This window comes from Staurois parvus, unplaced genomic scaffold (genome assembly GCF_062004578.1).
Source record: "Staurois parvus isolate SC_StPar_1 unplaced genomic scaffold, SC_StPar_1.0 ptg000091l, whole genome shotgun sequence".
NCBI lineage: Eukaryota > Metazoa > Chordata > Amphibia > Anura > Ranidae > Staurois > Staurois parvus.
Genome location: NW_028317887.1, coordinates 5,424,296 through 5,441,359, shown reverse-complemented (window position 1 = coordinate 5,441,359; position 17,064 = coordinate 5,424,296). Strand labels below are relative to the sequence as shown.

Here is a 17,064-nt window from a genome sequence, read left to right as displayed (position 1 = left end):
AGCATCCTAGGTTGCTAGGATGCAGGCAACTCCTGCCGTCTAGTGCCCATGTTATTGGGGGTCATAGGCAAACATTTACTCTAAACGCTGCATACATGTTATAGTTAGCAGAATTGTTAAATATGGCCCATATACAGGACCGTGGGCACAGACTTTCAATATTTAATTTTTAATAAGATGGGCCCATAGTGCAATATACAGCTGTGTTCAGATCCTTAAAAAATGTATGCAATACAGATCTAAACGCAGCATTGTGCATGCGCCCAAGAGTTTATGCAAAATAACCAAGAAGCTTTTGTATTTGAATCTGAATTTTTATCTGTATATTTGTTTGTATTTGTATCTGTGTGATGCTACCCCCCCCCCCCCCCCGCAGTGTAAGTAAAAGTGTCACTCTGGCCTGCCATATGGATTGGCTCATTATAACCTCTCCATCTGATGTGAGATCTTTCAATAATAATTAATAATGTGTTGTCTAATGCATTGAGTGAACACTTTGTCACTCTCCAATAAACTATGTTGCTGGAAACGATATGGCAAAGCCTGGTTTAAGAGAGCAAATTTCTAGATAGAGTTAAGCCCTGGTTCACACTGATGCGGTGTGTAAATCGCAGTGTTTTCTGTGCAAATTCCACACCGCATCAGAATCGCACCCAATTCATGCGAACTGCTGCAGGTGTGTATGTTGACAACCAGAAAATGGTCCGCAAAACGCGGTGCGATGTGCAGAATCGGATCGCATAGGTGTGACTACCCATGCAATCCGATTCTAGTGCAGAACAAAAAAAGGGTCCTGCGCGTTTTTGGTGCGGGTGGTGCGAATAGAGCTATACAAAATGTATGGTTCCAATCGCACCGCACACAAATCGCATGTGATTTGCACAGGAATGCAGTGCAGGTCCTTGGGTGAATCACATGTGATATACCGCACTGCATATATGTGAACCCAGACTCAGTGAAGATGGGTGATGTGCTTTAAATGTCTGTCCACCTTATAGCTGAGACATCATATGTAACTTAATGTGTAATAAAGCATTTCACCACTAGAAGGAGTGCTAGGATTATTAACATTACAATGAGTAATGAATAGAAGTGTTTCTAACACAAACCAAACTGATTTAACAAATAGTAGAGATGATGCCGCTAATGAACCTTTGTTTTCTTAATACAGTTATAGCTTACTTAATAAAACCATCTGAATGGCTATTCTCTTCAGCAACAGCTTCCTTTATGTCACTTTTTTCACCTATCAGGCCCAGTATCTCTTATTTTACAGCATAATATACACTATATTGCCAAAAGTATTGGGATACCCCTCCAAATCCCAATCACCTCCATGGCCACAGATGTAAAAAATCAAGCACCTAGGCATGTAGACTGTTTCTACAAACATTTGTGAAAGAATGGGTCACTCCCAGGAGCTCAGTGAATTCAAGCGTGGCACCGTGATAGATTGTCACCTGTGCAAGAAGTCCATCCATGAAATTTCCTTTCTACTAAATATTCCACAGTCAACTGTTATTGGTATGATAACAAAGTGGAAGCAACTGGGAACAGCAACTTAGCCACGAAGTGGTAGGCCACGTAAAATGACAGAGCAGGGTCAGCGCATGCTGAAGAACACAGAAGTCCCTAACTGTCTGCAGAGTCAATAGCTAAAGACCTCCAAATTTCATGTCGCCTTCAGATTAGCACAAAAACAGTGCGTAGAGAGCTTCAAGGAATAGGTTTCCATGGCCGAGTAGCTGCATTCAAGCCTTACATCACCAAGTGCAATGCAAAGCGTCGGATGCAGTGGTGTAAAGCACGCTGCCACTGGACTCTAGAGCATTGGAGACGTTCTCTGGAGTGACAAATCACACTTCTCTGTCTGGCAATCCGATGGACGTGTGTGGGTTTGGCGGTTGCCAGAAGAACGGTACTTGCCTGACTGCATTGTGCCAAGTGTAAAGTTTGGTGGAGGGGGGATTATGGTGTGGGGTTGTTTTTCAGGGGTTGGGTTTGGCCCCTTAGTTCCAGTGAAGGGAACTCTTAAGGTATCAGCATACCAAGACTTTTGGACAATTTCATGCTCCCAACTTTGTGGGAACAGTTTGGGGATGGCCCCTTCCTATTCCAACATGACCGCACCAGTGTACAAAGCAAGGTCCATGAAGACATGGATGAGCAAGTTTGGGGTGGAGGAACTTGACTGGCCTGCACAGAGTCCTGACCTCAACCCAATAGAACACCTTTGGGATAAATTAGAGCCGAGACTGCAAGCCAGGCCTTCTCGTCCGACACCAGTGCCTGACTTCACAGTCACACTTCTGGAAGTATGGTCAAACATTCCCATAGACACACTCCTAAACCTTGTGGACAGCCTTCCCAGAAGAGTTGAAGCTGTTATAGCTGCAAAGGGTGGGCCAACTCAATATTGAACCCTATGGACTAAGACTGGGATGCCATTAAAGTTCATGTGCGTGTAAAGGCAGGCATCCCAATACTTTTGGCAATATAGTGTATTTTATTGGTACATATACAATACCTAAAATTATTGTTTTTCTGTTTATTTGTATAATAATTGGTTTTATTAGTTATGTATTTAAGTTGAAGTGTTTTATGTAGTAACTGATGACGTCATATCAAGCATGGACACAATACCTTTTGCATCTTCATTGTGCAAAAAAATTTAGCAAATTCAGTGATGGAAAAAGCCGTGTAGAACAAGACTTTAAATAGAATCTAGTCATTTCTAAAAAAAAAAAAAATGCTGTAGCTGCTGACTTATAGTAAACACACACTTACCAACCCAGAGCAGTGCTTCACTAGTCTTCAGGTTCACCACGCCACCATCTTGCTTGTGGGAAGCCGGATGTGACTTCTTGCTGCTTCCCACTATGCTTTGTGAATGGACCCGCTGCCTCCTGGGACCTGTGACATGTCCCAGGAGGTTGCAGGCATGAATGGAGGGGGGGGGAGGGTGAACCTCCGTTTAGGTTGCCTAGGTGATCCAAGTGGAAGTGGGTGCCTGTCAAAATTAGGTACTGGCTCCCTGGGAAAAAAGTTTCCAAAAATAGTGGGTGGAAGGGTGAATTTCTGTTTTAATATTAAAGAAGATGTTGTCCCTTTCCAAACCTTGCTCTTGTTATGCTTCCCTGCTGTATCATCCCAGCCTTTCAATATTCAGGCTGGGGCTGAGTATAGGCCATGGTATGATGTCTTAGGCCACCTATGTGACAGTGTTCAGGCCTGGTGTTTGGCTTCTAAAGCCTGAGCAACTAGCATCTACTTCCTGAACTGAGTGCTAGATCAATCATGTAGAACAGTGGTTTCCAAATTGTGGGCCATGGGCTAGATACGGCCCTTTGCTTGTTTTTATCCAGCCCTTGGATATAGGGGATTACTACTCCCTTTGACATGAAGCACTATTGCTGTCACTGACACCAACAGTGGTGCACTATTTCTTCCACTGACACCAACAATGGGGCCTAATTCCTCCCACTGATTTCAAGAATTGCAGACTGCATTTCCCACTGGCACCAACGATGGGGCATGATTCCTCCAAAAGATCAATGATAGGGCACTATTCCTCCTCCCACTGTCCAATGTAACTTTGTTTACTGCCACCGGCCACCAGTCTTGAGGCTTTGCTTACTCCCACTTGATGCCAAGGCATTGTCTACTCCCACTGGCCACAGTCCAGCCCTTTCAAAGTATAAGCAACAGTACATTGGCCCTTTGCTTAGAGTGTTTGGATAGCCCTGATTTAGATCATTGTGGGACCTCAGAGACTTTGGGGCTCTGGGCAATTTCTCAGTTTGCTGACCCCAAATGCCAGCTCTGGTGGGCACCCTGTTATAGAAAGTGCTAAAATACTCAATCTACCAACAGGTAACAAAACTATGTTATAGGGGACTCAGAAAAAATAAAAACGGCTGTGTTAAGGTAGTGATGGCCTGCAGAATACAGGTTGTTTTTTTATTTTGCCCACAGTTCCACTTTAATAGCAGCTTCTGTATTCCTCACAGTACAAATGTCCTTTAAAGGAGGTTGTGTTTTACAATAAGGAAGAAAACATCAGATCCATGCGGACTAAATACTGTGAGATGCATAACATTTAATGTGCTTTTTAGTTCTGAAAGTTCTAAAAACAAAACATATGTATCATTTTGCTGACGTTAAATAGCAATGAAATTTAGTGGAGTGTATTTGATTTTTTTTTTTTTTTTTTACGTTTAAAGAGCTTATTTTTCACAATACAACCATGTTTACACAGTATGGCTTGTATTTTCATGGCAAGCAAAATCCCTGAGAAATCAATAACACAGTCATTTAATTCCCACAATCCTTTTGTGATACATAACAGGTGCAACATTACTTTACAGTGGAGTTAACATATGATCCCATTCCAACAACACACTTTATTGTCCATAAAACTGTCCATCTTTGTCATTAAAAAAAAAGAAAAAAGAAAAAAAAAAGGCGCGTAAAGGGCACGGTTTACTTGTCCATGGATGCAATGCACCCGTTTTCTCCATGTGATATATTCTTCAACAAGTAAATGTTTCCTATAAAAAGAAAAAAACCATTTAGACAAATGAAATACAAATACAAAATCAATCATCTCTCAGCAAACTACTAATAGTAACTGTTTTCATAGCAAAACAAATTTTCATTTACCCTAGGTTCACAACTGTGCGGGTGGTGTACTGTAGATCCGCACGTAAATCTGTGCAGCCCCACCACCCGCACAGAGAAATGCGGACCCACGGGTAGGTGCCATTAGTTCTAAAGGCACACCACCAACACTGGAAAACGCAACTATACTGGGAACCAAGGTTTCCGTGCGGGCTGCGTTTTCCAAAGAAGTGCAGGTACTTCTTCCCTGCATGTCATGGGCACGGGACTCAATTCAAATGAATGGGCTCTTGTGCCCGTGCAAAACGCGGCCTGCACGGCCGCATATATGTTAACCGGGGGTAAAAGTGTTACTAAACCCAGGACCCTGCTCCCACAGTATGCAGAACAAGGAAATGCAATTATTTTAGTAAATATAAACTTCTAAATACCTTTTCTCATCAGCAGTTAGAGCAGTCTTGTGACTTCTATCATTGTCCAGCAGAGCACTGGTTAAAGCTTGTAGGAGGAGTTTTCATTCTCCCCAGATTGTCCTATGAAACTGCAGGACCTATGACCCTCTCATCTAGACAGTGTTGATTGGCCCTGTGCTGATCACATGCACCCTCCAAAAAACCCCAAACAAACTCTAGCAATACACACCAAACTGCAGCTTGCCCCCAATGCTCTTGTATCAGCAGATGGACTGGAGACATTAGAAGTAGGGGATGATCAGAGAAGACAGGATCAAAAATCCTTTTTACACAGTGCAGAGGATTAACCTCTTAGATTCCACAGTGAGTATAACAAACATGCTTTAGTGCATATACAGACTGATTGTACTGTTGTGGGTTTAGTAAGACTTTAAAGAAAACCTGTCATTTTAGAAGCAAGGAGCTTACCATTGCTTCTCTCCTTCTGAAAAATGGTAACTGCCTGGATGTCATACTAATCCACTGGCATCAAAATTCTGAATCATTGACCTGGAACAAGCAAATTCTGATTTGGATACTTGTTCCAAGTTAGTGATTCAAAACATTGACGCCACTAGTTCAGCAGGACAGCCAGTCATCTGGCATTTTCAAAAGGAGCGCTTATCAATGGCAGCCTTAATATTTTTTAAGATCCAAGCTTCTTGCATATACCATTTCCACATTCAAGTGTTCATACGGCCTACTGTCAGCTTGTTTTGGAAGGCCTTGCACAATAAGATCTACAGGTCATCTTTTGACATAGCCCGGTAGGCATCAGGAAGATCAGGATAAGTAAGTGAAGAGTGCAAGCCAATTAGATATACAGATCACAGGATTGGGATAATCAGATTTGTATACTTACTTATGGATTACTTCCAGTGTCATCAATATCAGATTATGTTCATGTCTACTTATGCAAATGTGAGTTATAAAATGAACAATTATCCATTGCTGAAGACTGAATGCACTTCATAGCTGCTGTGTTGTGGCATGTTGTATCAGTCATATGTTTAATGCACTGATATGTGTCCTGGGTGGCTGAACCACATTTACGGGATTCCCGTTCTCATGAGCAGCAGTGGGCTGGCCCCTCACACGTCCAACAAACAGCAAATCTGCCAATCCTTGAGAACTAGTTTTACTGGCTGAAAAAGAGCTAGTCTCAGTCCTTGACTTCGAGGAGTTATGAAAACAGAAGCTAGTTGAGCTTTGTGTCCAAAGGGCATTAGAGCTACAAAAGTGGGGTCCCATTATTTGATCAACAATGATGTGAAGACCTCAAGCACTACACACATTGGTCACTTTTCAAACCTCTTACACCTCTATAGCAATAGGAACTATTTTTCCACATACTGTAAATACAACTGGGTCACCAAGAACAGTCTACTTGGAGTGCTAAGCTTTTTTTTTATGGGTTTTTCTAGCCGTTTACCAGTTTTGCTGAAAGAAAGCCTGTTTGCAAAGTTCAACAGACTGAGCTCTAATTTACACACAAGGCTAAAAGGGTCACAGGAGGGATACATCAACCCCCTGTTGGTTGCCACTGTTCAGACAGGACCGTACAAGTATTAATTAGAAAAGGGTGCAAGAAAGAGGGGAGTGACGGAGGAGAGGGGAGGGGAGACAAAAAGGGAGGAAGAGGAGATAGAAGCAGAGGAGATAGAAGCAGAGGGGGGATAGGGGAGAAAGAGGGCGAGAGTCTGAAGGCAAACAGCTTCTGCTGTGCTTTGTGACATATGGGTGTGGGTTGCTTATAAAGCAAACACTACACCTAGAAAATGAGATAAAGCACAGTTTAAAAAAATGTATAATTTAAAAAAATAAAACTGACCGTAAAGCATTCTAATTTTCCTCCTAAACGAGAAACATTAATGGATTTTGGTCATAATTTTTTTTAAGCTTACACATTTTAAAACTGTTGTTTTACATGTGTTTTCACAATATCATGCAATATTTGGTATTCATGACTAATGATTCTTAGAGCAGAATGGGTTAGCTAATACAGTGGTCTCCAAATTGCGGCCCTTTGCTAGCCTTTATTTTGCTCTTGGGGCAGTATTCCTCCTTCTGATACGAGGCACTATTCCTCCCATTGACACCAACAGCAGGGCATAATTACTACTACTGAACTAACGATGGGCCACTATTTCTCCAACTGACACCAACCAAGGGGCATTATTGCTCCCGCTGATATCCATGATGGGAACTGATCCTCCCACTGACATCAATGATGGGGCACTATTTCTCCCACTGATACCAATGATAGGGCACAATTCCTCCAATTAACCCAATAATGGGGCACTATTCCTCCCGCTGACACCAAACATAGGACACTATTCCTCCCACTGATACCAATGATGGGGCACTATTTCTCCCACTGATACCAATGATAGGGCACTATTTCTCCCACTGATACCAATGATAGGGCACTATTTCTCCAATTAACCCAATAATGGGGCACTATTCCTCCCGCTGACACCAAACATAGGACACTATTCCTCCCACTGACATCAATGATGGGGCACTATTTCTCCCACTGATACCAATGATAGGGCACAAATCCTCCAATTAACTCAATAATGGGGCACTATTCCTCACGCTGACACCAAACATAGGACACTATTCCTCCCACTGATACCAATGATGGGGCACTATTTCTCCCACTGATACCAATGATAGGGCACTATTCCTCTCACTGACACCAAACATAGGACACTATTCCTACCACTGATACCAATGATAGGGCACTATTCCTCCCACTGACACAAATGATAGGGCACTATTCCTCCAATTAACCCAATGATGGGGCACTATTCCTCCCACTAACACCAAACATAGGACACTATTCCTTCCACTGATACCAATGATGGGGCACTATTCCTCCCACTGACAGCAATGATGGGGCACTATTCCTCCCACTGACAGCAATGATGGGGCACTATTCCTCCCACTGATAACAATGATGGGGCACTATTCCTCCCACTGATACCAATGATGGGGCACTATTCTTCCCACTGATACCAATGATGGGGCACTATTCTTCCCACTGATACCAATGATGGGGCACTATTCTTCCTGTTAACACCAATCTTGAGGCACTATTTTTCCAAGCGATAACAATGATGGGGCACTGTTCCTATGACTGATATAAGGCTTTGTTCCCCCTCCTACCTCCACTGTCCACAATCCCCCCCACTCCCCTAAAGTCTGAAGTACAGTAAACTGGCCCTTTGTATAGAAAGTTTTGAGACCCCTAAGCTAAAAAGACACCACAGAAGTAATAATTTCCTTTTAGCAAGGATTCACTAAAACCATAGACTCACCCAGTTTGTTGTAAGTCCCTGTTCATGTAAATTTCCCACTCAGTTTAAGCTACTGAGCAATGTAAACAGTAGGCCTTTTCAGCAGGAGATAAAGAGAAATTGGAAAACACATAACAATGAGCCTAAAGCTTCAGCCAGAGCTTCAAAAGGAAAATGATTTTTTTTATATTCAATATTACATATTTATCTGGCTGAATAAATGTTCATGCTTTATTCCTAATCTTAATAAGTAAGATGTGTACAAAATCACCATTCATATATAATCAATATTCATTGACTGTGTATTATATACATACCTTAAAGCTCTGAAATGACACAGTGCCTCCCAGTTAATTAGAATTGTGCCTTTTGCTGCATCGTAATATACCACATGGTCACAGTTCTTGAAAAATTGTTTGGGTACTCTGCGATTGTCTCAGTTCCAAATTTTCATTCCTTAATTCTGTTTTCCAAATACTGCGAAGCAGAAGTGGAATACTGGGGGATCATTTAGAGCAAGGGCTGAGCACTGTTGGGGTAGGGGGGAAAACCAGAGCTACATTCACTCTTTCAGTACCATTTTTGGGGCATATAATTTCGGTAATCCCTTCCGGTCGTGGCTGGGTGAGTAACTCTCCTGTAAAGGAAAAGGAAAAGCAAAGGTCATTTTTGACATTTAAATATTAATGAATATAGGTAATAAGGTAAGGACTATATAACACTGTGTTAGGACTACATAACACCTTTCTCTCTTATCCATAACCAGAGGAAGAGTTTTGTAGTTCATAGATATAGCAAGGAACGATTCCAGCTGAGGACGTATTCAGCTCAATAAAAGGTAACTAACCACTGAAAGTCTCCTTTCTATGTATGTACAGGAGTACTACTACTATGGGGGCTCTCAAAATGTAGAGTTAGGAACTACAGAATATCGGGGTGCCGTGACGAGGCTCTGCAGCTTAAGCATGTATATGCAAATGTGTGCTAACTAAACCCCTGTTTTTAATGCAAACTGTTAGACAGGACAATTTGGTTTGTTCACAAGCTGGTTGGCAAGTTATAGCTGAGAATTTTTCTCTTTTATTGTTTGACATGCGTCGCCCTTCCATGTGCTCCTTGCTGAGAAGGCCAGTTATAGATTGGGGCAGTGGCCATTTTTTGTACTGTACAGTAGTATACCTTGACTTCATCAGGACTGCCTAAAAAATCATCAATGCAGGAATTATATTATTGGGCATACTGAAATGTATATATATCCTAAACTTAAATGGTTCTAAAGGCAGAAGGTTTCTTACCCTATTGCATTCTATGCACTAAGGCAGTGTATACATCCCCACACGCCCTTCTCTCCCTCTCTCTGCTCAGTATGGGATCAGTGCAGGGAGTTTTCCTGCACCGCTCCTGTGTGAACTCTATGGCAAGCCTGGGTTCACACAGGAGCAGTGGGGAAACCGCGTGCAATTTGGACAGGAATAGCATTTCTGTTCAAATCGCATGCTGTTCTTTGCGGTGCAATTTGCGTCCATTCATTTTGTATGGACATGAATCACACTGCAAAATATCGGTTTGGGTATCAAGAGCATTTTCATGCTCTTGATACTGCTGTTTTGATATATTCCTGTCTGATTATGAATTTTTTTTGTGATTTTTTTGCACTTTATCCTAAATAGACATGCGTTTTTTGTATATTATTTAAATTTTGATCCTTTACAAATGTGGCTTTTTAGCCCATATCTTCTTGGGATAATCATTTGCTTTTATCTGTGTTTGTGTATGTTCATTTCATTTTTATTTTACTTTTTATTTATAATTTGTTCATAAGTTTTACTCATTATTCCTTTTTCTCTTTCTTTGTTTCTCTTTTTATTCCACTTTTTCTTTTTTCTTTTCTTCCTTCCTTGTTTTTTGATATCGCTGTTTTTGATACAATGGTTTTATATGTACCGTATTTTTCGCTCCATAAGACGCACTTTTTCCCCCCCAAAAAAGGGGGGAAAATGTCAGTGCGTCTTATGGAGCGAATATAAAGCGGCCGGTCCGGTATTTCTGCCGCCACCATGTCAGAATACCGGGTCGACCGCTCAGCTGTTCTCTCCTGCAGGGCCTTACCTGTTCCTCGCTCCAGCGCTGCACAGTCTTCCCGCGCTGGCTTCTGTGACAGCCGGGTGCCCACTGCGCATGTGCTGCGCTTTGTGAATGATCCGGTGTCTTCTGGGACACATGACAGGTCCCAGAAAGCGCCGGGCCATTCACAAAGCGAAGCGCTTCTCGCACATGCGCAGTGGGCACCCGGCTGTCACAGAAGCCGGCCCGGGAAGAAGAGAGAAGGATAACTCCGCGGAAGTGGGAGCGGGTACCTGTCAAATTCAGGTACCCGCTCCCCCTCCCTCCCCAAAGGTCAGCAGTCTCTGGTCATTCCCTGCACTGTCTGCAGTCTCTGGTCATCCCCTGCACTGTCTGCAGTCTCTGGTCATCCCCTGCACTGTCTGCAGTCTCTGGTCATCCCCTGTACTGTCTACAGTCTCTGGTCATCCCCTGCACTGTCTGCAGTCTCTGGTCATTCCCTGCACTGTGTCCGCAGTCTCTGGTCATCTCCTGCACTGTGTCCGCAGTCTCTGGTCATTCCCTGCACTGTGTCTGCAGTCTCTGGTCATTCCCTGCACTGTGTCCGCAGTCTCTGGTCATTCCCTGCACTGTGTCCGCAGTCTCTGGTCATTCCCTGCACAGTGTCCGCAGTCTCTGGTCATCTCCTGCACTGTGTCCGCAGTCTCTGGTCATTCCCTGCACTGTGTCTGCAGTCTCTGGTCATTCCCTGCACTGTGTCCGCAGTCTCTGGTCATTCCCTGCACTGTGTCCGCAGTCTCTGGTCATCTCCTGTACTGTGTCCGCAGTCTCTGGTCATCTCCTGTACTGTGTCTGCAGTCTCTGGTCATCTCCTGCACTGTGTCCGCAGTCTCTGGTCATCTCCTGCACTGTGTCCGCAGTCTCTGGTCATCCCCTGTACTGTGTCCGCAGTCTCTGGTCATCCCCTGTACTGTGTCCGCAGTCTCTGGTCATTCCCTGCACTGTGTCCGCAGTCTCTGGTCATCTCCTGTACTATGTCTGCAGTCTCTGGTCATCTCCTGTACTGTGTCCGCAGTCTCTGGTCATCTCCTGTACTGTGTCCTCAGTCTCTGGTCATCTCCTGTACTGTGTCCGCAGTCTCTGGTCATCCCCTGTACTGTGTCCGCAGTCTCTGGTCATCCCCTGTACTGTGTCCGCAGTCTCTGGTCATTCCCTGCACTGTGTCCGCAGTCTCTGGTCATCTCCTGTACTATGTCTGCAGTCTCTGGTCATCTCCTGTACTGTGTCCGCAGTCTCTGGTCATCTCCTGTACTGTGTCCTCAGTCTCTGGTCATCTCCTGTACTATGTCTGCAGTCTCTGGTCATCTCCTGCACTGTGTCCGCAGTCTCTGGTCATCCCCTGTACTGTGTCCGCAGTCTCTGGTCATCTCCTGTACTATGTCTGCAGTCTCTGGTCATCTCCTGTACTGTGTCCGCAGTCTCTGGTCATCTCCTGTACTGTGTCCTCAGTCTCTGGTCATCTCCTGTACTATGTCTGCAGTCTCTGGTCATCTCCTGCACTGTGTCCGCAGTCTCTGGTCATCCCCTGTACTGTGTCCGCAGTCTCTGGTCATCTCCTGTACTATGTCTGCAGTCTCTGGTCATCTCCTGTACTGTGTCCGCAGTCTCTGGTCATCTCCTGTACTGTGTCCTCAGTCTCTGGTCATCTCCTGTACTATGTCTGCAGTCTCTGGTCATCTCCTGCACTGTGTCCGCAGTCTCTGGTCATCCCCTGTACTGTGTCCGCAGTCTCTGGTCATCTCCTGTATTGTGTCTGCAGTCCATTGGTTCAGAATATTTTTTTTCTTGTTTTCCTCCTCTAAAACCTATATGTTTTGTTAAATTTAAGCCCCGGTTCACATATATGCGGCCGTGCGGGATGCATTTTGCGCGGGCACGAGAGCCCATTCATTTGAATGGACTCCCGTGCCTCGTAGGGAAGAAGTCCCTGCACTTCTTCCGAAAATGGAGCCCGCATGGGAACCTCGGTTCTCAGTACAGTTGCATTTTCCAGTGCGGGTGGCGTGGCATTAGAACTAATGGCACCTGCCTGTGGGTCCGCATTCCTCTGTCCGGGTGGTGCAGTCGACTTTCGTGTGGATCCACCTGCACAGATATGAACCTAGCCTAATAGTAGGCGTATCCTCAGGAATCAGGAGTGCTGATTAGGACAGGTGTTCTTTATTAACTAATGCAGGCCATAGATGGGTCGAAAACCGTCCGTTTTTAAAAAAAAAAAAAAAACGAAAAATCGGTCGTTCAATAGGCCAACGTTACCACCAACGGTAGAAAAAAATTGGCCGATTTTCATCCCGCATTTAATTACTTCTGTCCCTGCAGAGAACTCCGCTATTATATTTGACATGAAAAAGTATAGCGGTTGCAACATTGTATCTATTTGTATCCATTTCAGAAACAGATGTTTTATTTCAGATACAAATAGATACATTGTTGCAACCACTATACTTTTTCATGTCAAATATAATAGCGGACTTCAATTCTGCTTCTTTTTCTTCTTCATTTTCTTCTTCTTTTTCTTGCATGTCACGGCTCATGCGCAGATTTTTTTATCTGTAAAAAGATAAAAAGTTTTGAAACTTTACTGATAAAAAAATGTGGCAAAATCCAGAAAAACAGCCAACCAATTAACCCATTAATGGTGCGAAAATCGGCCGTTTTTTTTTTCCAGCCAAAAAATCGGCCGATTTTTGATCCCATCTATGGCCTGCATTACTCCTATATAAAGCAGGCCATACATGTGTCAAATTCCGAACGGTTTTACGATCGAAAATCATTCGTTTTGTAATCTGATGATGCCACCAATGATTTTGAAAATGGGTCGTTTTTCACAAATTTTCCAGCATGCTCAATAAATGAAATGGGGAGGAACCACGAAAATCGGCCAGTGCTATTGGCCTATTAACAGCAAAAATCGGCCGATTATTCTTAGGTCCGATTTTCAAAGGAAAAATCTTTCACAAATCGACCCATGTATGACCGGCCTAAGACAGCCTAAGGCCTAAGACAGCACTCCTGTTTTCTTTGTTATGATTAAGCACGAGATTGTGTGAAATGCGTTAAGAGGTTCTGTATTTATGTCCTGGTGTTTTGTGTGTCCTATGGATCAATAAATATACAATATATTCATCAATCCTCCGGAGTGTGGCTGACCCTTCTTCCTTTTACCCGTGAATACAGCCGGTATTGGCATCGGTGCATCTCTAAAACATGCTAATCTGAACAGAAAAACTCTGAAGCAAAATCCTAAAAGTAGAATTGCAGCCAAGTCCTTTTTTTACAACTTTGGATATCCTGTCAGGTTTTTATTGTTGCATGTACCCCTTTTGAGGAGATGCATTTAATTGTTTGGTCTCCTAGATTGTAAGCTCTAATGAGCAGGACCCTCTGTTTCCTCTTGTAGCAAATTGTACTGTAACTGGAATGTCTACCTTCATTTTGTAAAGAGCTGCGCAAACTGTTGCCGCCATAGAAATCCTGTATTATAATAATAATAACTGCACAGAAAGCGCAGTGCGAACAAGAACACAAACATGAATACAAACTTAAAATGGATAAAATAGGTGCATACCCAGAAGGAGGATTGGCCTGGACTAGGACCCTATCCAACTCCTAGAGGAGACCCCTGCAGTGATATCTAATGTGTATTTACTTTACGCATCTGGTGAGTACGTAATTTTACCACACGTTTTGGAGCACTGATTGTGGATTCTACAGCTAATTTGCACCTAGACCTGCACTGACTATCATCTTATTGGCATACTCATGAACATTATTACTTTATGTTTATAGTGCTGCACCTATTTTATCCATTTTATGTTTTTGAAGGTTTTTATTACTGGTTGCCTTTGGTGTTCTAGCTGCTTAGTATAGAGCGCTCGCTTTTTCCACTACTGTTTAATCCCTTCACGCCGGATCTTCCCGGCGTGAAGAGGAGTTCGTGCGCCGGTAGGTGGGCGGGACGGGCGGGGCTTAGTGTCATGTGGCCGCCATGACGTCACGGCCGGTCACATGATCGGGAAAGGTTCCGATCGAAAGAGTGGACCGGGACAGACCGGGACCTTTCCGTGAGTACCGCACATGTGTGCTGGGAGCACGCAGGGTGCGCGCTCTCAGCACATATGTTTTTCGTTACATGAACGAAAATGTGAGGCCGCTCAGCGTCTAGGCCCAGACGCCGGGAGGCCGCACATTTGCGTGTGGCTGGCGTGAAGGGGTTAATGAATACAAACTTGACAGAGGATTCTAATTTTCCCTCTCCCAAAGTAAAATTGAGGCACAAAATATTTTGCATAGATTTTGGAGGTAAATGTCTATCTTCAGAGTAATCCTAAAAATGCATTTTATATTGCTTTGAAGCAACACGGTCTTTGCTATGCCTTTATATAGGTATCTATAAGAAATGGAAAACCTTCAATGAGAACATCCTGTCGACCACTTATACCGATGTTGTATTACTAGTTTCTTAGCAACAAGTCTGTCCCCTAGGCTACGTTTTATAAGAAAACAACTCACAATTGTCTGTTGTACCAACAATCTAATATAATACCTCTCTGCTGCGTTGTTCATAATTAGTGAAAATGTTCTGACTCTCTTCTGTGAGATTATGCATGTCTGTAATATAAATCACTGGGAAATGGGATCAGGGAATGCTTCACATGAAGCCAAAGAACGAGACAGCCTGCTGATGGCAATCTCTTCTTCTGCTTATTTTTAGAGAAAGTTCATCTGTGCCCACATTTGGACATTAACACCTTCAAGTGCAGACACTTTTACCCCCTTCCCTGTCCAGGCCAATTTTCAGCTTTCAGCGCTGTCACACTTTGAATGACAATTGCGCGGTCATGCAACACTGTACCCATATGAATTTTTTAGCTTTTTTTGAGACAGATAAAACTTTATTTTGATGGTATTTATTCACCACTGGGATTTTTTTTTGATATATAAAATTAAAAAGTCCCAAAAATTTGGGAAAAAAAGTGTTTTTCTTATAAAATCTTGCAAATAAATAATCTTTCTTCATAAATCTTGGCCAAAATGTATTCAACATTCTTTTTAGTAAAACAAAACCCAAATTAGTTTATAACCAAAAATTATAATTTTTCAAAATTTTTTTTTTACATTTTTTAATATTATTATTTATGTTTTTTTGTCACCCTAGCAGTACAGTTTCACCATAGTGATGCTGTACTACTTGTGGGGGGTGATGAAGATTTGTTTATTTTTTTTACACTGATTGCTTTTACACCCATAAAGGCTGTAAAAGCAATCATTTCTCCTTCTCTCTGGCTGCATTCTTGCAGCCATTGAGAAGTACTGAGTGAGCTGTGATTAGTCACAGCTTGTCACATGGTACAAGGCTGTTGTGAATAGCCTTGTACCATGTGACCTCTGTGATCATTCACAGATTTCACTAGTAGTAAGCAATGATGCAAGGAAGTGACATCTTGCTTACTACTATTCATGTGATCACTGATTGGCCAATCAGTGATCACATGATCGAGACCTCACACAGAGGTCCCGTACAGCGATCGGTGTACCGATTGCGGTGCAGTGCGCTCCTAGGGAGCACGCACAGGCAGTGAACGCGAGTGACATTTAGAAACGTCAACCCGCTTCAGCAGCGCTCCCATCCGGTTTATCTACATGGGCCGGATGGGAAGTGGTTAAAGTTTTTATACAAGTGGTAAAAGAGCTTTAAAACCAGCCATCCCTGACCTCTGTAGCTGATTGTACTCTGTAGTTTATCCTTAAAGTAGAGCTATAGGCAACATTTTTTTCTAATTTTGGATAGAGCAAGAGAGGATTATAACCCATCAGATTTTTTTTCACCATCTGTGTCCCATTGCAGAGATTTCCCTTCACTTCCTGTCCCAAAGCCAAACAGGAAGTGAGAGGAAATCCCTACAAATTAAAGGAATTTCTTGGGGACCCCCAGGCCATTGGAACTAGTGCTCCCACTAGAAGATTTCCCCTCTATTACGTTTCTGGGGACAACCCAAAATTTGGGATTTTCTTTTACTTTCACTTTCAATGACAGCAGTAAACAGTACAAATGGAGAGGGTGAATCTCCCTAATGGGGACACAGACAGCAATAAAAACTGACAGGTGTTCTAATCCTCCACGCTATCCAAAACTAAAAAAAAAGGTTTGCCTTTAGTTATACTTTAAAGATCACAACAAAGACTCTACAGTCAGGTTTGAAGGATAAGTTCACCTTTAGGAACATGTTACATGTTCCACCTGGTTTTAGGGTGGAACATGCAACATGTTCCCATAGCTGCCACCGCAACCCCCTCCCTCTGACAGATAATACGAGGAGAAGTCTCCCCTGTCAAATCTGTCAAATTTGAAAAGATATGCACTACTGATAATCCTAGTGACCAGTCTACCTCAATCTGACTTTTCTGTTTGTGTCCCTGCTAGGTTGAAACACACACAAGCTTCTTGGTTCTCTTAAAACTGAACTCCAGGATAGTACAAGAGGTACAGTGCCTTGAAAAAGTATTCATAACTTATTGAAATTTTCCACATTTTGTCATGTTACAACCAAAAACGTCAATGTATT

General features: G+C 43.0%; 1 protein-coding gene across 1 annotated transcript in view; it reads right to left on the bottom strand.

The window, feature by feature from the left end:
• Nucleotides 1-3,922: 3,922 nt before the first annotated feature.
• MFHAS1 (multifunctional ROCO family signaling regulator 1) overlaps nt 3,923-17,064 on the bottom strand; it is a 134,817-nt gene continuing 121,675 nt past the window's right edge. Inside the window, exons 2-3 of the mRNA XM_089670587.1 lie at nt 8,692-9,011; nt 3,923-4,550 (exon numbers count right to left, since the gene is read on the bottom strand). Coding sequence (XP_089526713.1) covers nt 8,881-9,011 — 131 coding nt within the window. The 3' untranslated portion in view covers nt 3,923-4,550; nt 8,692-8,880. The remainder of the gene's footprint in view (nt 4,551-8,691; nt 9,012-17,064) is intronic.